Source organism: Scatophagus argus, chromosome 20 (genome assembly GCF_020382885.2).
Source record: "Scatophagus argus isolate fScaArg1 chromosome 20, fScaArg1.pri, whole genome shotgun sequence".
Classification (NCBI taxonomy): Eukaryota; Metazoa; Chordata; class Actinopteri; family Scatophagidae; genus Scatophagus; species Scatophagus argus.
In genome coordinates this window covers 320,678-337,337 of record NC_058512.1, presented here as the reverse complement: position 1 = coordinate 337,337, position 16,660 = coordinate 320,678, and the positions used below count along the sequence as shown (strand labels likewise).

Here is a 16,660-nt window from a genome sequence, read left to right as displayed (position 1 = left end):
CAGCAGAGTCCTGGACCAGCAGTAGTTTTATGTGAATTTACTTTTGCATTCAGCTGTAGGTAAATCAAATGAAACTTTACACTGAAACCTTCAGATCCCAATTAAAACGGCTCATTACAAGAGTATGACTTTATTGAGCAACGTTTCTTAAATTACTTTTCAGCACTGACAACACATTCACATGCTGAACAACATGGACACAGAGACTCACAGCCTGTCGTGTTGCTACGAATCACCTTTTAAAAATGACACAAACTGACATGAATTACACATTTTATTGGAAATAACCAGCGTGAGAGCTGCAGGATTAAACCATCACTCAGCAGAGCTCCAACAACCAGTCAGCTGCCAGGAAGTCAACCTGCAGCTAATCAATAACGTTTAATTCTTTCCTCAATTTATTCTGGTTCCAGTTTGTCCACAGTGGACTTCCTGGTTCTTCTGTCACAATAAAATGCATCCATTTTGGACTGTTGGACAGCTGCTGGACATTGTCCACTTTTTTCTAACATTCTAAAGATCAAACAACTGATTTGTTAATTGAGAATCAATAGAACAAAACGATCAGAATCAATCATGTATAATGGCAGGATGACAGGACAGAGCAGATGTTGGCTCAGGACTTTTCTGCAAACCACAACACGTTCAAAGGGTTCAGTTTTATGCTGTGACGTCACTGTGCTTTGGGTCTATTTAGGTACTAAAAACTTGTAAAATGTATTTTGTCCCCACCAACGGCTAGAAAATCTCCTGACGTCTGGTTAAAAATATCTGGTTTTGATGTCATAAAGATGGCTGAAAAATGTTTTGTCGGCTGAGGTGGCCTCTGGCCTGGCGGCCGTCTTGCCCATGTGTACAGGTGAGCCCAGGTGAGCCCAGGTGAGCCCAGGTGAGACCATCTGAGCTGACCCACATGTGCATCAGGACAAGCTCTGCTCTCCTCGCAGCTCGGACAGCCCAGACGTCGGCTTGCGGTTCAGTAGTACGGTCCCGTGTTCTCGTATCCTGCGTAACTCGGCCAGTCGGGGAGGATCCCGTGTGAACAGGTGGGGCTGCCGTACCTGTCGAAATGAATCCCAAAGTCAAAGGAGTCTGTGTGGCGGCTGCTCTTCATGGATGACCAGACAATCCTGTAGTTGTTCCCCTGGTTGCTGTCCCAGTACTCACCCCCGTCCACCTCGTAGCGGACGGCGAACTCGACATGCTCATGAGGCCTCAGCTCGCCGGGCAGAGACACGCGGAAGGAGAACGTGTCGCTGTACGAGCTGGGATACGTGTCCTTCACGTACACGCAGTCTACGTCCGTGTGGCTCTTCCAGGTGTCAAAGGTCACCCGCAGCTTCACACGCTTCTCAAAGGACACGTTTCTGACTTTGACGGTTCCTTCTAGAGCCTTTTCCTTCAACACGCAGTGCTCCAGACAGACCAAGCTCCTGTCCAGGCTCTGACGGAAACGCAGGTAGTCTGAGGACGGCTGGTCGAAGTCCAGCACCAGTTTGTCCTCCTCAGCTGTCGCACTGAGAGCCGAGCTGAGCATCTCCTGGATGTTCAGAGGGATGTCGATGGGATCGCTGAACTCGGAGAAGATCTTCACTTTGGTTAGAGGAAGACCTCTCTGGTCAGCAAACGTCACCTGCTTCTTGGCTCTTCTCGAGTCCTTCCTGGAGGACTTGGCATCCTCGGCTTGATCCACGCAGAGCGAGCGCTCAAACCTCAGGCAGGAGCTCAGAGCAGGTTTGTGTGTTTTGGGAGACGTCCTGTAGACAAACTCCTCTTTGGACAGGTACAGGGGTAACGCCATGTCGATCGGCATGGCGAGCTCGGGAGGAAACGCGCTCAGAGCTCTGAAAGAGGGAGAGAAGTTTCAGGTTTCACCGATTCAACAGTCAAACTCAGCAAGTTGATCAGTAAACCCATAGTTTATGGACGGGTCATTTAGAACTTAAATCAGTTCACGGCTTCAGGTCTGTGTGTTAAAACTTCTGGTAACCTCACACAACCTCACACACTCCTACAGCTCTGGTTTCAGGTATGGCGTTCAGAGCTCAAACTGTGTTTTACATCTCCCCAGTGGTTCAGTTTTCAGTGGATTCAGATGAAATTTGTCCACAATATCCAACAAACCTTGAGGATAATTTTCAACATTCATTCATGTTAACATTTCAGGATGTTTTATAGTAATCCCATTAATAAAAGTAAATCCTTTCAACCTTTCAAAAGTTAACATTTGCACCAGTTTTCGCTGTCTGACATCCAGATGTTGACTTCTATCACATAAAGAGCGTTTGGGATCATTTTAATTCCCTTGAAACTTTATTAGTGTAAAGTGTTTGTGCTCACTGCAGACATCTGAAACATCACAGATGTTGTATCATCATCATTTCCTCTCAGCGGTTTGGTTTGCCAGGCGGACACCTGAGTGAAACCTGCTGAGCCTGTTTTTCCCTGGAGGTCTGCGGGTTACAGGACGTCAGTCTGAGTGTGGAGCGGACCAAACCAGCAGACCAGCAGGTGGTTTCCCTCAGTCAGTCCCAGCATCCTCTGCGCTCCTCCTCACAGCGACGTTCAGGACCACCAGACACCCTGTCACTTCTCATTGAGAAGACTTGAATCACCTGATTCTCCTAAGACTTTTCTGTCCTGTGTTTTGTTTTCTGCACACGAACACACCTGTGCGCGCTGCGCGCGGTTTTCTGCAGCACCTGCCGCTCAGGTGCTTTTCTCTGTGCACAAACCAAAGGCGGAACGCGGAGCGGAGCTACAGGTGAGGCTGTTGCCTGTTTCACCGCATCTTCTCAACATGACGTGCATGCTTTACCTGGAGCAGCTGCTGACGACCACCTGTCGGCCTCTCCTGTCGGTCACCGTGACGCAGCGGCTCACCGGAGTTCCGATGTCATGGCTGTGGACTGGCGGGTTCCTCCGTCTCTCTGAGTCCTGAACACCTCCGGTCGGACCTCCTCTCCCACTCTCTCTGAACTCCTCACCACATTTTTCTCTCGTGGACTCAAAGACCACTCTGGGTTCACGTGAACACCTGCAGGCAGCCAATCAGAGCGAACCGTGCCGGAATGATCGACGGGTGCGCTGAGCCCGCGGGGCGGAGCCGCGTGTCATTGGTCACACTCTGATGTGTACGGAAGCCCGTTAGTGTCATGAATGTCACTTAATTACAAATAATTGCATTTAATAAGTGCGATTCCGTCACGTTTATTACACAGAAGCTGTTTTTGACTTGGACCCTGTGGAGACGCCTGGTGAATCAGCTGATTAGCTGTTTAATCTGTTGCCATGGTTACCGAGTTCACTCAAAGTCAGCCCACAATTTAAACATGAATTGATTCAAAGCTGCAGGTAACATTTTCCTCCAAAATGTAGTGGAGTAGAAGTGGAAATACTCAAGTGGAGTACAAGTACCTCTGAATTGTACTCAGTACTTCCACTGCTGGCTATTCTACGTCTTGACACAGAGATTTCAATTTTCTGCAAATGTTTGTCAGTTCCAGATGTTGGTTATGTTCCTCCTTAATCGCCAATAATTGATAATCCTGGCGCCTTATTGGCTGATGAGATGAACGCGACCAGCTGGAAGACATAACGTGGTCTCACGTGTTTCTCACAGGGACACCGAAGAAGACTGAGACATTTCAGTAATTAATTCATCCAGTGACACTAAAACATCTTCAGCCTCTCTGTGTAAATCCCACCCACACTGGCTTTCATTACTTTGAAAGCAGGACTTTTTATTTTGTTGGAGTATTTTTCAAATTGTTGCTTTGGCCAGTTTTATCTGCGCTCCGCACTCGGTTTGCGTTCAGGCTCGAGCAGGAGCTTCCTGTCGGTGCTGAACTTGTCTTAATCTTCGCTGCTGAGAACCATCAGTTTTTACTTTACACCACATCAAACTATGCGTCAGCTGGTGGGACTTGTTTTGGCCTCTGCTGGCCCTGCGAGCGGGAACTGAACAGTTAAGTTCAGTGCTGGGTTTTTGGTGGATCATCATGTAAATATTTGCTCAGGGACAAACCTACTGAACGATGAAGTTCAGCTCTCTGATAAGGACTCTGGCTGCACCATATGTGGACATGTGACCTGAAAACAGGCTCTTTCCTCATCGGCCGGACCGAACACAAGCTGCTCCGTGATAAACGTGTGAAACATTAATCGCACGTCGATCGAAGCTGCACACTCTGTCATGTTTTGTACGGCTGCGTTCTCCTCTGGACGTCCTGAAACAGCTGATGTTGACCAGAGCTGTGATGGTAACAGAAAGACTCAGTTAGACCTGATCCGTCCAAAGGACAGTCACATGAACCTTTATCATGATATCACCATCAGTCAGGAAGACACTGAAATGTATTTCCTACCAGATAGTACTATTGATGACAGATGATTATTGATGAGTACCCCAGAGGCTGAGAGAGAGAGACTAAACCAGGATCTAGGTAAGCCTATGGAGCAGGACATCCCTGGTGGACGTCCTCCACTGACGGTGATGTTTCTCAGATACTTTCAAGACTTTACTGATTCCATTCGGCTGGAAGGAGCTGCTGAATGAAAGCAAACAACTGTGGTTTGGAAGGATAGATAGATAGATAGATAGATAGATAGATAGATACTTTATTGATCCCGAGGGAAATTCAGCACACAGACAGCTCTTCAATCGTAGCACTGAAGGACAGAACATCTCAGAGTGTCATTGATGTTTTATCCAGTAGGGGGCAGTACACGCACAGTAAAGTCTGGATTGCATGAAAGAAGAAGCGGGTAGAGCGCAAACACACCACTGCGCACGCGCAGAGCCTCGGTCTGCTGGCTGTGACGTCACCGGCCTGTCCTGCGAGCCCCTCCTGGTAGAGAACCAGGATGTGACTGATGCTGCCAACCAGCCAGCCAGGAAACCGATGTTTTTGGTGGTGAACGCAGCCGAACGAGGTCCCACAGCCGGCCGAAGAGAACCCTGAACGGCTCAGCACAACAAACTGTGAACTCGCGGTAAGCTTGACGTTTCCGCTCTGATCTGGTTATCCAACACGAGCTACCTGTCGTGTTAGCCGACGTAACCGGGCAGAGTAAAGCGAGCTTCGTCTGAATGTTCCCCGAAACAAGCTAATGAGGCGGTATTTCGGTGTGAGTCAGTGCCTTTGCTGGCCCGTCCGGCTGTCCGACGGCCTGTCCGTCCGTCTGTCTGTCAGCCTCGTTTACATGAACACCCAGCCGCCTGTCTGTCTGTGTGTCTGTCTCACATCACGGCACGGCACGGCACGGACGGTCAGATGGTCGCAGGGAGGCAGAGCAGGCTGGACTCAGGCGGGACTAGCAGGGCCGGACTGTCCTCTCTCATCTGGACCGCGCAGAGCTGATTGTAAAGGGTTCCGAAGAGCACAGCCTGTCAAACTGTCACTCTGTCCCAGGTGGCTCTTAGGGGAGGAGCCAAAGGCGGACAAAATAACCCTGGTGATAGTGACGTCACGTCATCAGGTCTGCAGTCCCCAGATGTGAGCCTGATGTCTTAACTCCTTCTGACCTCTAAACGTGTACATGCAGTAACAAGACTCGTTCCTTCTCAGAGAAAAGCTGAAGGTGCAGCTGCTCAGTGTCCTCCTCCAGTAAACTACAGCCTCTGAGCTGCGTGGTTACCTCAGTTCCTGACAGCGTGTGCGTGTCAGTGTTGTCCTGCTGTGTGATGCTCACACTGTACTCAAAGCTAACAGCAGTTTGGATTTCGTGGCTCATTTCTGTCTGTGTGAGCCTCGTCTGGTCTTTGCCCTGAATCGTCTGGCTGCCTATAGGCACAGCACTCCCACCCCCCAGTGTGACAACACAAAGACCCCTTCATGGTTTACAGGTCCACATGCCTCTGTGGACAGTCCCGTGTCTGTCGTCATTCCGGGACATGAGGGTTCAGTCTTATGTGCCTGTGGTTCATCTGTCTTATTCAAACATATTTTTAGCGTGTCAGCATCGTTGCTTTGGTTTTTTCTTCTGTGCCCCTCACATACAGTACATTTATGAGACACCTTATTATTCACTCGTCCATCCAGTCACTGTGCAGCTCACCTGCAGAGCAGCTGCTTCGGGGCAGGTGGAGGTGACGGCGCGTTCAGAGGGGGCAGCCACACTTACAGTAGCTCATCACATTACGGGACGTGCATCAGAGGCATCAAGGTCCAGACTGAGCTCCTGTCAGTCGCCAGGTGCGTCCTAACGGAGTCGCCCTACCTGTCGGTCTGTGCGACTCCTTGTTTCCTGCAGTCCAGATGTGAACGTGGAGCTCGATGTCTTGCAGGTTTCTGTCGGCTGCTGAGAGGAGCACGGCGGGATGAGTGGGGCGGCTCTCGGTATCGAGATCATCGTGGTCTTCTTCCTGGCGCTGTTCCTGCTGCACCGATATGGAGACTTCCGGAAGCAGCAGCGCATGGTGCTGTTCGGCACGCTGCTGGCCTGGTATCTGTGTTTCCTCATCGTCTTCATTCTGCCGCTGGACGTCAGCACGGTCAGTACTGAAGGGAGACATCACGAGTCTGTTGCTCAGGTTCACCGCACTCCGCCAAAACCTGATCACTGTGTTCTCCTTACAGACCATCTACAAGCAGTGCAAGATAGACCATGAGAAGCACACACTCTTTCCCACCGGTGGCCCATTACCGTCCAATCACACGACAGCAAATGCAACAGTCAAACCCACTAAAAGGTCAGTATGTGACGTGGTAGAGGTGGCACTCACCTGAGCTGATGTGACCCGTTTGTTCAGCGTTTTCAGTCATCACCGTCCTGTTACTTAATGAGAGCTTTTAATAAGATGAGATTAAACTCACATTGTTTACAGCAGCACAGTGGGCAGTTAAAAACAGTGGTAGGCATTGATAATAATGACTGATTTGAGCTTTGGGCCTCAGTGAGGGTTTGCAGATGACAGGAAGCAGATTACTTGGTGGCTCACACGGAAGTAAACCATCGAAGCGTCTTTGGAGCAGATTGGCTTTGGAGCATTTTGCTCAAACAGACAAATTAAAGCCGCATCATGTATTGCTGAGACTATAGCTGACGGCCACATCCACAGCGGCGCCCCCTAGTGGCAGGACCTCATACCAGCCCATCCTGCACACAGCAGTCAGCTCAGGCATCATCTGTGCCGAGTCAGTCAGAGATTTGTGAGTTGAATCACTGGAGATGCTCTGGATTTCCTCCACCGTACAAGATGAGTCTGAAGCAGTGAGAGGAAGAGGAAGTAACAACCCGACAGGTGAAGTGAATGTGCAGCTGAGCTCTTCACATGAAGCATGAGGTCAGTCAGGATTCAGACTCTTCGTTCTCTACTTGGTCACAGTTACGTATCATGAATGTGATGAGGAAACAGATTCCCTGTGAGCGAGTGTTCTTCTTTGTTGGTGCAGCGGTGGCAGAGCTCCCCCTGGTGACCAGCCGATGAATATCAGCCAGCCGTGTGTGTCCAACAGCAGCCTGTGAATAACAACCTCCTGTTGGTGCTGTCAGTTCTGCCTGTTCAGTGTTATCACCACTCACAGCCTCCTCTTCTTCTTCTCTTCCGCAGCGTACCGAAGCCATGTTACAAGCCGTGGAGCTACATCCCCGATGGCATCATGCCTGTGTTCTGGAGGGTGGTCTACTGGACGTCTCAGTGTCTCACATGGTCCGTGTGGGTCCAGACGCGTGGTTTGTTGTGTTTGTGTAATAAAACCAGGACCAGACTGATGCTGTTCCAACTTTCAGGCTGCTGCTGCCCTTCATGCAGTCGTACGCCCGATCCGGAGGCTTCTCCATCACCGGCAAGATTAAAACGGCCCTGATCGAGAATGCCATTTACTATGGGACCTATCTGCTCATCTTCGGCTCTCTGCTCATATACGTGGCTGTTCATCCGGAGTGGCACCTGTCCTGGTGAGTGGACTACATGAGGTTTTAGTTTGACTGTCATCAACACGATATTCCACTGAGTCGGTGTGTGTTTACACGAGTCGTGTCCTGGTTGTTCTTTAACAGCGTTCACAGTGCAGAGAACTTGTTTCCTTACTGTTCACGTGACAATAAACACTTTGAATCTTGAATCCGGTTGGTGTCACGTGGAACATAAGAAACAAGTTCGGTTTAAGTCCTGGACTTTTCTCAGATTTCTGACTCTCAGTGGAATATTGGATTTTATCTCTTTGGGTTTTGAACTATTTAAATGAAATGTGAGACAAACCACAGCTTTCATCTGCTTTCATCCAGTCAACTTTAACTTTAAAAAGTAACTACTAAGTTGTCAAATAAATCTACTGGAGTAAAAAGTACAATATCACCACAGCTGCAGCACAGCATTTTCTTTCAATGGACTCGTTGATTAATCCACTAATTCTTTAGTGGATTAATCAACGAGTCCATTGAAAGAAAATTAGTTGCCAACTTGTTTCTTAAACGTAAAGATCTGCTGCTTTTATTTGTTATTTCTGACAGTAAACGAAGAGTCTGTTGGTTGAGCGGATGAAACAACCTGAAAACGTCTCTTTGGGAAACTGAGGAGACTCTTTCAGTTTAACAGACTCAACGATTTATGGATAATCATGAGTTCGGCATCTGACGTGTAGTAGAAGAAAACGAGTTTCAGCATAAACAAAACTCCACGTAGACGTCAGGATGTGTTGACCACAGGGTTTCTGTGCAGTAATTTGAATCGTCAGGACATTCGGGTCTTTTCAGAGGACAGGCCGTCCCTCTGTGTGACTGCGGTGTGCTGTGTGGTTCAGGTACGAGCTGCAGACCATCGGCATCACAGCGGCTAACACCTGGGGCCTCTTCCTGCTGGTCCTGCTGCTGGGTTACGGCCTGGTGGAAATCCCTCGCTCCTACTGGAACGCCTCGCGACACGGACACTTGCTCATCAAGACGTACTTCAAGGCGTCCAAGCTGATGACGGAGAAGGCGGACGCAGAGGAGAACCTGGAGGACGTCATGGAGGTGGGCGTCAGACAGCTGAACTTAGCGCCACGTGTTAAGCTTGTTTCAGCATTTTTACTGTGAGGTCTGGTTTACAGGAGGTGAGAAAAGTCAGTGAGTCCATCAAGTACAACCATCCGCTGAGGAAGTACATCGACACGATTCTCAGAAAAGTAAGTGGAATGAAAGTTTACAGCACTCAGTGTTGGTTCAGAGGTCAGATTTGGTGACGGCTGGACTTGTCCCCTCAGTGCCCGGTGGACTACCAGGAGAAGATGGGCAGGAACATGGATGACTATGAAGACTTTGATGACAAACAAAACACTTACCCCAGTGAGAAGAGCCTGGTGAAGCTCCACAAACAGGTGAGAGGCTGCACTTCACCTTACAACACACAGCAGCTTTAACTTTTCAAACCTGCCTCCTGAAACAAATGGGATGTTGTTATTGTTGTTAATTATTAAAAAAAGAGAAAGTAATAGGGGTGTAACGGATCACAAAATTCACGCGGGTCGTTTTTCAGATCAACTAAAAGGAAATAAACAGACCAGAATAACAAAAAAAAAACTTTCAATTTATTTGTGGAACACTTCAAAACATATATGTATTAAAACATATACAAAACACTTAAAAAAATATATAAATATAACACTTTTATGTCAAACATTTCCCATTGACTATTTAGAAAAACAAAACACTAATGAAATCTTGGAACTCAAGATGGATGCTCATATATAAAAAAAGGTGCAATCAAGTATTAAGAAAAAAAATAATGAAATCTTTGAACTTAACATGTCCATATTTAAAAGATAAAGTGCAATTAAGTATTTGGAAAAACTGAACACCAGTGAAATCTTTGAAGTTAACATGTCCATGTTTAAAAGAAAGTGTCTGTAGCCATAAACAACAATCAATATAAAAAACAATCCGTAATCTTTTTATTCCGCGCCTTCCAGAATAAAACACAGCCGATCCGTGGCAAGTGATCCGTACGGCCCTACAAAGTAATGACAGACGGAGTATTTCATCAGAAGAAAATTAAATGATTAGTCTCACACCATGTCTGCATGGACGGTAATCAGCCCCGTGTCAAAATGAAGTTGTAGTTGATGAGCGGAGGCCAAGATGGACAACCAATTAGTCAACATCCAATCAGAATGAATGAATTTTCATAGTTGATTTGTTCTCTGGTTTAAGTCTTGTGTGAGGATTTTTTTTAAATCTCCAACTGCAGCCCAGAAAGAGATGCAGTTGGAACGACTCCACCAGGACCGACCACAGGTGATTTGACCAGCAACCGTTCTGTGGGTCAGACCAGATCTGACGATTACACCAAATCAAATCAAATCTAATCAAAAGGTCCCATAATGCCAGGATGTTCACCGGCTCGGGCTCGTTTTGTTCTCCCAGTTGTGTGTTCCAGTTGTACATGTTGAACCGTGTTGTGTGTCAAGGTGATCTACGCAGTTCAGAGACACAACAGGACTCGGGTCCAGTGGCAGATCCTCCTGCAGCAGGCCATCCACCTGGAGGATGTAGCCAAGAACGAGACCAGTTCAACCCACCAGTTTGTCCACAGCTTCCCGTCCTCTGAGCCGTCCGGCTGGTTCAGCAGATACGTGTACACGCCAACTGTGGGTGAGTCAGGACGTCCTCCAGACCTGCACGTCTGAGTCTGTGAAAGTTCACATGAGCAGTCAGGGGATCCTGTGACCAGCAGGAAGAGCGTCGACAAGGCAGATGTTTTCTGTGGAAGAAGATCCATTCAGCTTGTTAGTTGGTTTAATGTGCTGACGCTCCTTCTTAAAGACATCAGATGGACGTGAGGTGTCTCATGTCCTCTCTGTGTGTGTGTGTGTGTGTGTGTGTGTGGGGTCCTACAGAATGGTACTGGGAGTGTCTCCTGAAGCGCTGGTTTTACCGGCTGCTGTCTGTGGTCCTGACTCTGTTCAGCGTGGCGGTGGTCTGGTCTGAGTGCACCTTCTTCAGCACCCGGCCCGTCCTCTCACTGTTCGCTGTCTTCATCCAGCTGGCTGAAAGAGACTACAACTACCTGTACATCGAGGTGAGTCTTCCTTTCTCACAAGTTTGCTTCTGCTGCAGCGACTGACAACCATTTGATGCATTCAGGGACAACTGAGAAGTTAGTTACTGTGGGATAAACAGGATCAGAGTTCACTGTGATGTTTAAATGGAAGAAGTGAAAGACATTAGAGTCAGTGCTGAGGTGTGTTCAGATACGTGAAATACACACACTCATTCACTGATTCCAATTATAGACAGCAGAAAGTATTTGTTTACAGCACACGGGAGTCCCCACCAGTTTATCTGACTGGTTTGTGATGACACTTCTGTCCACCAGATGGCGTGCTTTGTCACCATCTTCTTCCTGTGCACCTGCGTCTACTCCACCGTGTTCCGCATTCGGGTTTTCAACTACTACTACCTGGCCTCCCATCACCAGACTGATGCCTACAGCCTGCAGTTCAGCGGCATGTGAGTCCTCTGTGCTGTGTGTCGACCCCCGGTGGGTCAGAAACATTTGAAGCGTCCGAGCGTAAGTCAGGAGACGTGACAGAAGACGTGTGGCTGTTCGATCTGCAGGTTGTTCTGTCGTTTGACGCCTCCTCTGTGTCTGAACTTCCTGGGTTTGATCCACATGGACTCTGCCATCTCCCACCAGCAGAAGGAGCAGACTGCCTACACCTCCGTGAGTCAGCCTCAGCGCTGTGCAGCGTCAGGGTGGCGAGGCCCGTCGTCTCACTCGTCTCTCTCTTTCAGATCATGGGATCCATGCGCGTCCTCTCTTTCATTGCTAATGGCTTCTACATCTACTACCCCATGCTGATCGTGATCCTCTGCATCGCCACCTACTTCAGGTGAGACCTGATCTGCTGAGCTCGTTGGCGTCTCCAGATGCCACCGCAGAGAAGTTAAGTCATGATGTCATGTCAAGTCATGATCCGAATGTGTTTAACGTCACCTCAGACTCAGACAAACTGTGACGGACATTTTCCATGTTCTCTGGTGATTTAGAGGTTTGTATCATGAAGACCTGCTGCTTTGTGCTGGTTGTTGTGAGCAGATGTTTAACTGTACTGTATGTTAAACTGCTCCTCAGTTTGGGTACTCGCTGCCTGAACCTTCTGGGCTTCCAGCAGTTTGTGGGTGACAGCGAGATGACCTCTGACCTGATCGACGAGGGCAAGGAGCTGATCCGACGGGGTAAGAACACTTTGCACCTGAGTCACAGTGACAGGAGGCGGATTGTGCTGTCAGACTGTAAATCAGCTCTCAAATATCGCTGCTCTGTTGGCAGAGAAAAGGAAGCGGCAAAGGATCGAAGATGGCGAGAACAGACGGAGAGTGAGTACAAACATCCAGTCCTCCATCAGTACTGACATCCATCAGTTCGGGCTTTCAGCGTCTGTTTGTGTGTTCTGCAGGAGTGGAAGGAGCGTTATGGAAACCCGAGAGACGAATACACGGCGAGGAACAGGAGCAGCCATGAAATGAAGGAGACCAGTTACTCAGACACAGTGACGTCCAGCAGCAACAGACGTAAGACGTCCACCAGCAGCACAAACCTCCGACAACACAAACAACCATCGAGCGTTAACATAAAGTGTCTCTGTTGAACAGAAGCCAAGTATTCTCGGTCTGGAAGTCGGGCAGAGAGGGACTGCATCGAGCTGCTGCAGGACGCCGAGCCGCTGGACTTCAACGCTGACTCGCTGACGGACGATCCTCTGGACTCGGAGGCCGGCAGGTAAACAAGAAGTCCTTTTCTTAATGATGAACCTGAGACTGTGCTCTGCCTGGTGTCCAGGTCCTATGAATGCGCTGTGGTGTCCACGAGCTCATGAAGTCCTTTACAAACCAAAAGACAGAAAAGACGGACAAGCAATCAGACGAGGAGTTTGTGTCCAAAGTTTTCAAATGTTTCATTTACAACCAAAAAAACTGACACGAAACTCTTTCAGACACGCAGGGGGACGTTATTTGTCCATGTCGTCGTCTCGGGGACGGATATTTGATGACGTCTGACGGGGATCCAAAAACTGGAGCACACGTGAACGTCGCCATCTACAGGAAGTGAATGTACCACATGACCAGGCTGTTCCCCGTCACCCCCAGATGCATGTTCTTAAAAACAAACAGGTCACATGTCAGCAGCTGAACGTGTGGTATTAAACAAACTGCTCGTGTCTCCTGCCTGTCATGGCGGCAGAGTCGCTCCGACTGTCTGAGCATGCTCACAAACGTCTGCAGCAGCTGCACGTCCACACGCCACATCAACGAGAGGTTCAATGAAGTAGACTTTATTTATGTTCTTATTTTTTCTCTTAAATGTTGTGGGTTTATTTATCTGGTTGTCACTGATCAGTTTCATGTGCTGCTGCTTTTCCATCCTCACATCCTCCTTCTTGTCTTTTGATGTCCCGCCGTGATCACAAGCCCACGTCTGTCCAAGATGAAGAGTTCTAACCTCATGCTTCTTCCTGTTGTAGGTTAGGTAGATTACGCTCTCTAAGCTGATAGGTTAAGAGGTCTCATCAGCCTCGATGTTCTTGTTTGAATTTTGTGGTCTGAATTTAACAGATCCAGTTTTTCAGTTTAACATTATCTGGTGAAACGGAGTCCAACTTCTGCTTCCTGTCTCAGGAGGAAGATTTACTGCTCAGCGTTGACCTTCTTCATCACGTTACATGTTAGAAGCCATAACAGTCTCCATACAGCCAAACATTTCACCAGTCCAACAATGCACCGTTAGCCTAGCTTAGCATCAAACTGCAAAGTCTGCATGTTCTCCCTGGTCCTGTGTGGGCTTCCTCCCACAGTCCCAACAACACGCCCTTTAGGTTGATTGGCTCTACATAGAGTGTGTGTGTGTGTGTTTGTGGTTGTCTCTCTTTGTGTGTCAGCCCTGCGACTGACTGATGACCAGTCCAGGGTGACCCTGATCGCCCATCAGGTGGGATTGGCTCCAGTCCCCCACGACCCTACAACCCGGCGGGTATAGAAAATGGATGGATGGCTGTCACTAATGAAACTGTAAAGTGTCTGGTTTGGATTTCAGGAAAATGTTCAGGATTATACGTTGAAACAAGGCGCCACAACACACAGATGAGTGAGGTGTGGAGCTGCGAGTGTTTAGCCTGTAGCATTAGCTCCTGTGTTGGTGAAGAGATCCTGCTGGCAGGTTCAGCTGAGCTTCTCTAAATTCACTGCAGTGTCACATTATGAGGAGAAACTGACCTGAGTGCAGTGCCTGCATGTATATATACTGTATGATATCCTTTGTATCAGATTAGTGATGAGTACTTTGGTATTGGTTGTACTGCAGCCTGGTAACTCCTGCTCCCCATGTCTTTCCTGATTGCAGTAGTGCTTCAGTGTGATCAAGCTGCTGGTGAAGTATTTGATTTTCTGTCTGAATATCTGAATATTTATTGTCTGTCGTGACCTCAGCACCTTTCTGTCCGGCTCTGCAGGTGAACAGTAGATCAGGATCAGCTGACAGTAGTGAATTAGAGGTGATGTATGTTTTACTCTGCTGCCAGTCTTGTGTCAATAAAATAACACTAACTGTGGTCCCGTCTGGTTTCGTCTGAGTCAACGTTACACGTCTCGTTGCTCCAGCAATCGAGCCTCACATTATAACACAGACTTTATGACACGATACATTATCAGAGTCCTATAAATCCGTCCACATAGAGTCAATACAACATACCACAACCTGAACAGGTCCCGAGGGAAGCCTGCCGTCTGTCTGAGTGCAGGGCGGACACGCAGCTTTGAATCGGACTGTGGGTTGCCAGGTTGCAGCGATGGTTGAAGCTTTGTGTAGACTGCAGACCGCATGTCGCAGACGGTCTGGCAGTGTTGGGGATGTCAGACTGAAAACTTATAGATCGTGTGTGACGATTATCAATAACTAATGACTAATAAAGGAATTCTGATCTGATCTGATCTGATGATAAAGTCTGAGGACCGTGTAAATTAGGGTTTCCTGGTTTTCCTGGGACGATCGAGGCATCGGGACGGAGCCGGGACACGGCGCTGAAAAACGTGAAAACCCGAGTGATCCGCTGCAGTCTGTGGAGTCCTGACTCAGGTTCAGGACTCTGAGAGCCTTTCAGTGAAATCATGTGACCACAGCAGCCAGCCTCCCTGCTGTTGTCTGCATCCTGAGCTTCAACACCAGCAAGACTCTCAACACACTCTTGTGCACATATGTTGGAAAATATGTGGCATAGATAAAAAATATATATGTTAATATATTTTCTTTCCACGTGGGATTGCCAGAGTCTGGAGTTAGGACAACTTTTAGTTGAAGATATTTTGTTTTCTTTCAATTTATTTGAGCTTTATTTCAATTTCGCGTCTTAAAGACGTTTTAAATCCACACTCATGTCAGCTAGAACAACAGGGCGTGGGTTTCTTTGCTTTACCTACATGTTGTTACTCACTGAACACAGTTATTCCGAGGTCCTCGGCTTTGCTTCCGCGTTGGAAATGAGAAAAATCTCAGCCCGTCGTTTGTTTTACCGAAGCGATCACGTGATCGATTGTGGTAGTTAACGTCACAGCACGTTTGCACCATGTTTTAACTTGTTTAAACAAAACAACACAACACAAGAGCAACGTCACGCCCGCAGCCGGCGGAAACACACTTTTCAAAGCCCACAATGCATCGCGGTTTTCCCGCTCCGCTGCGTCACCCTCTCGAGCCCTGTAGCCTTCTAAGCCCGGTGTCTCGGTCGGCTTCGTGAGTCGGTAGTTCGATCGAGTTGACTGTGAGGACACTTTTATACACTGAATTTTCTTCTGCAAACCTCAATCTGCATTGAACTAAAATAAGTACAATCATAAATACATTCTGTTTGAACATATGTGCACATTACATCACTTGCAAATAAAGTGACATATAGGCATTATGTATGACATATATGCACCTGACTGTGGCATATGTGTGGATATATAGAAGTCATATATTTCCTATATATATATATGACCCTAAATATGGCAAACACGCAGCATACATTCTGCATATATTTGGATATATGTTCATATGTTTCCTTTCCTCTTAACCCCCATCATCACATTCTGTTATTCCACATTAAATCGTGTCCTCTTTGATGCAATGAAATCGGTTTGTCTTCACTGAATCATCAGCAGCTGTTTGTTTGACCTGTGGAAGCTTCTGCTGAACTTTCCTCAGTAAACGTCTGTTTGTGTTTGTTCCTGAAACACTGCAGAAACACGCAGCACCATCACCATAATCTGTTAACATTACATTAAATAAGGTCAAACCTCAACAATAAACTGACATCTTCGCTGTGTTCTGAGGGTGCAGCATCTTGTCAGATGGTCTCCACCCAAACAGATCTGGAGTTGAACCAACAGCAAGCTCATCACTCAGCCTCCTAATTCCTCCCCCTTCACTCTGCCCTGCCTCACCCCTTTCAGGGCTGGCATTAAGCTGCTCGCTGCCACGTCGCTGCCTCCACCCATCAGCGCAGACACAGAGGACAGACGGGGCCCCTGTCCCACTTGTGCTACCCCCAGTATGCTTCTTCCTTCTCCTGATGTCTCCCAGCAACAGCCAGGAGGAGGCTCTTCTTCTGCACTTCCTGTTTTAATGAGTAGCAGACATCAAACAGTCCTGACAGCAGTTCTTCATCAACCACAGTCTTCAGGCCTTAAAGTGAGGCTCCAG

At 47.9% G+C, this 16,660-nt stretch overlaps 2 protein-coding genes across 5 annotated transcripts; one reads left to right on the top strand and one right to left on the bottom strand.

Annotated features, from left to right (window-relative positions):
* Positions 1 to 95: 95 nt before the first annotated feature.
* ppp1r3b (protein phosphatase 1, regulatory subunit 3B) lies at positions 96 to 3,013 on the bottom strand. Its single transcript, XM_046375667.1, has 2 exons — positions 2,819 to 3,013; positions 96 to 1,844 (listed from the first exon to the last, which is right to left on the bottom strand). Exon 2 carries the CDS (start codon positions 1,811 to 1,813, stop codon positions 977 to 979), a length of 837 nt encoding a protein of 278 aa, XP_046231623.1. The 5' UTR covers positions 1,814 to 1,844; positions 2,819 to 3,013; the 3' UTR covers positions 96 to 976.
* Positions 3,014 to 4,212: 1,199 nt separating this feature from the next.
* On the top strand, positions 4,213 to 14,531 carry lmbrd2b (LMBR1 domain containing 2b). Of its 4 annotated transcripts, XM_046375663.1 has the most exons (19): positions 4,561 to 4,995; positions 6,045 to 6,197; positions 6,290 to 6,496; positions 6,582 to 6,694; positions 7,556 to 7,654; positions 7,735 to 7,902; positions 8,748 to 8,958; positions 9,036 to 9,110; positions 9,189 to 9,302; positions 10,392 to 10,575; positions 10,821 to 11,002; positions 11,300 to 11,433; positions 11,542 to 11,647; positions 11,719 to 11,816; positions 12,059 to 12,162; positions 12,257 to 12,303; positions 12,384 to 12,498; positions 12,580 to 12,706; positions 12,921 to 14,531. In XM_046375663.1, exons 3-19 carry the CDS (start codon positions 6,323 to 6,325, stop codon positions 12,982 to 12,984), a joined length of 2,115 nt encoding a protein of 704 aa, XP_046231619.1. In that variant the 5' UTR covers positions 4,561 to 4,995; positions 6,045 to 6,197; positions 6,290 to 6,322; the 3' UTR covers positions 12,985 to 14,531. The 4 variants fall into 4 exon arrangements, with proteins under 4 accessions (XP_046231620.1, XP_046231619.1, XP_046231618.1 ...); XM_046375664.1 differs by lacking the exons at positions 4,561 to 4,995; positions 6,045 to 6,197 and adding an exon at positions 4,213 to 4,445; XM_046375662.1 differs by lacking the exon at positions 6,045 to 6,197 and having other exon boundaries at positions 4,563 to 4,995.
* Positions 14,532 to 16,660: the final 2,129 nt, after the last annotated feature.

Excerpts from the sequence above, each read along its gene's own strand:
- lmbrd2b (XM_046375664.1), top strand. The coding sequence starts at position 6,323 with ATGAGTGGGGCGGCTCTCGGTATCGAGATCATCGTGGTCTTCTTCCTG. Across the intron at positions 6,497-6,581 it reads TGCCGCTGGACGTCAGCACG|ACCATCTACAAGCAGTGCAA; the intron begins GTCAGTACTGAA and ends TTCTCCTTACAG. Across the intron at positions 11,648-11,718 it reads AGCAGACTGCCTACACCTCC|ATCATGGGATCCATGCGCGT; the intron begins GTGAGTCAGCCT and ends TCTCTCTTTCAG.
- ppp1r3b (XM_046375667.1), bottom strand. The coding sequence starts at position 1,813 with ATGCCGATCGACATGGCGTTACCCCTGTACCTGTCCAAAGAGGAGTTT.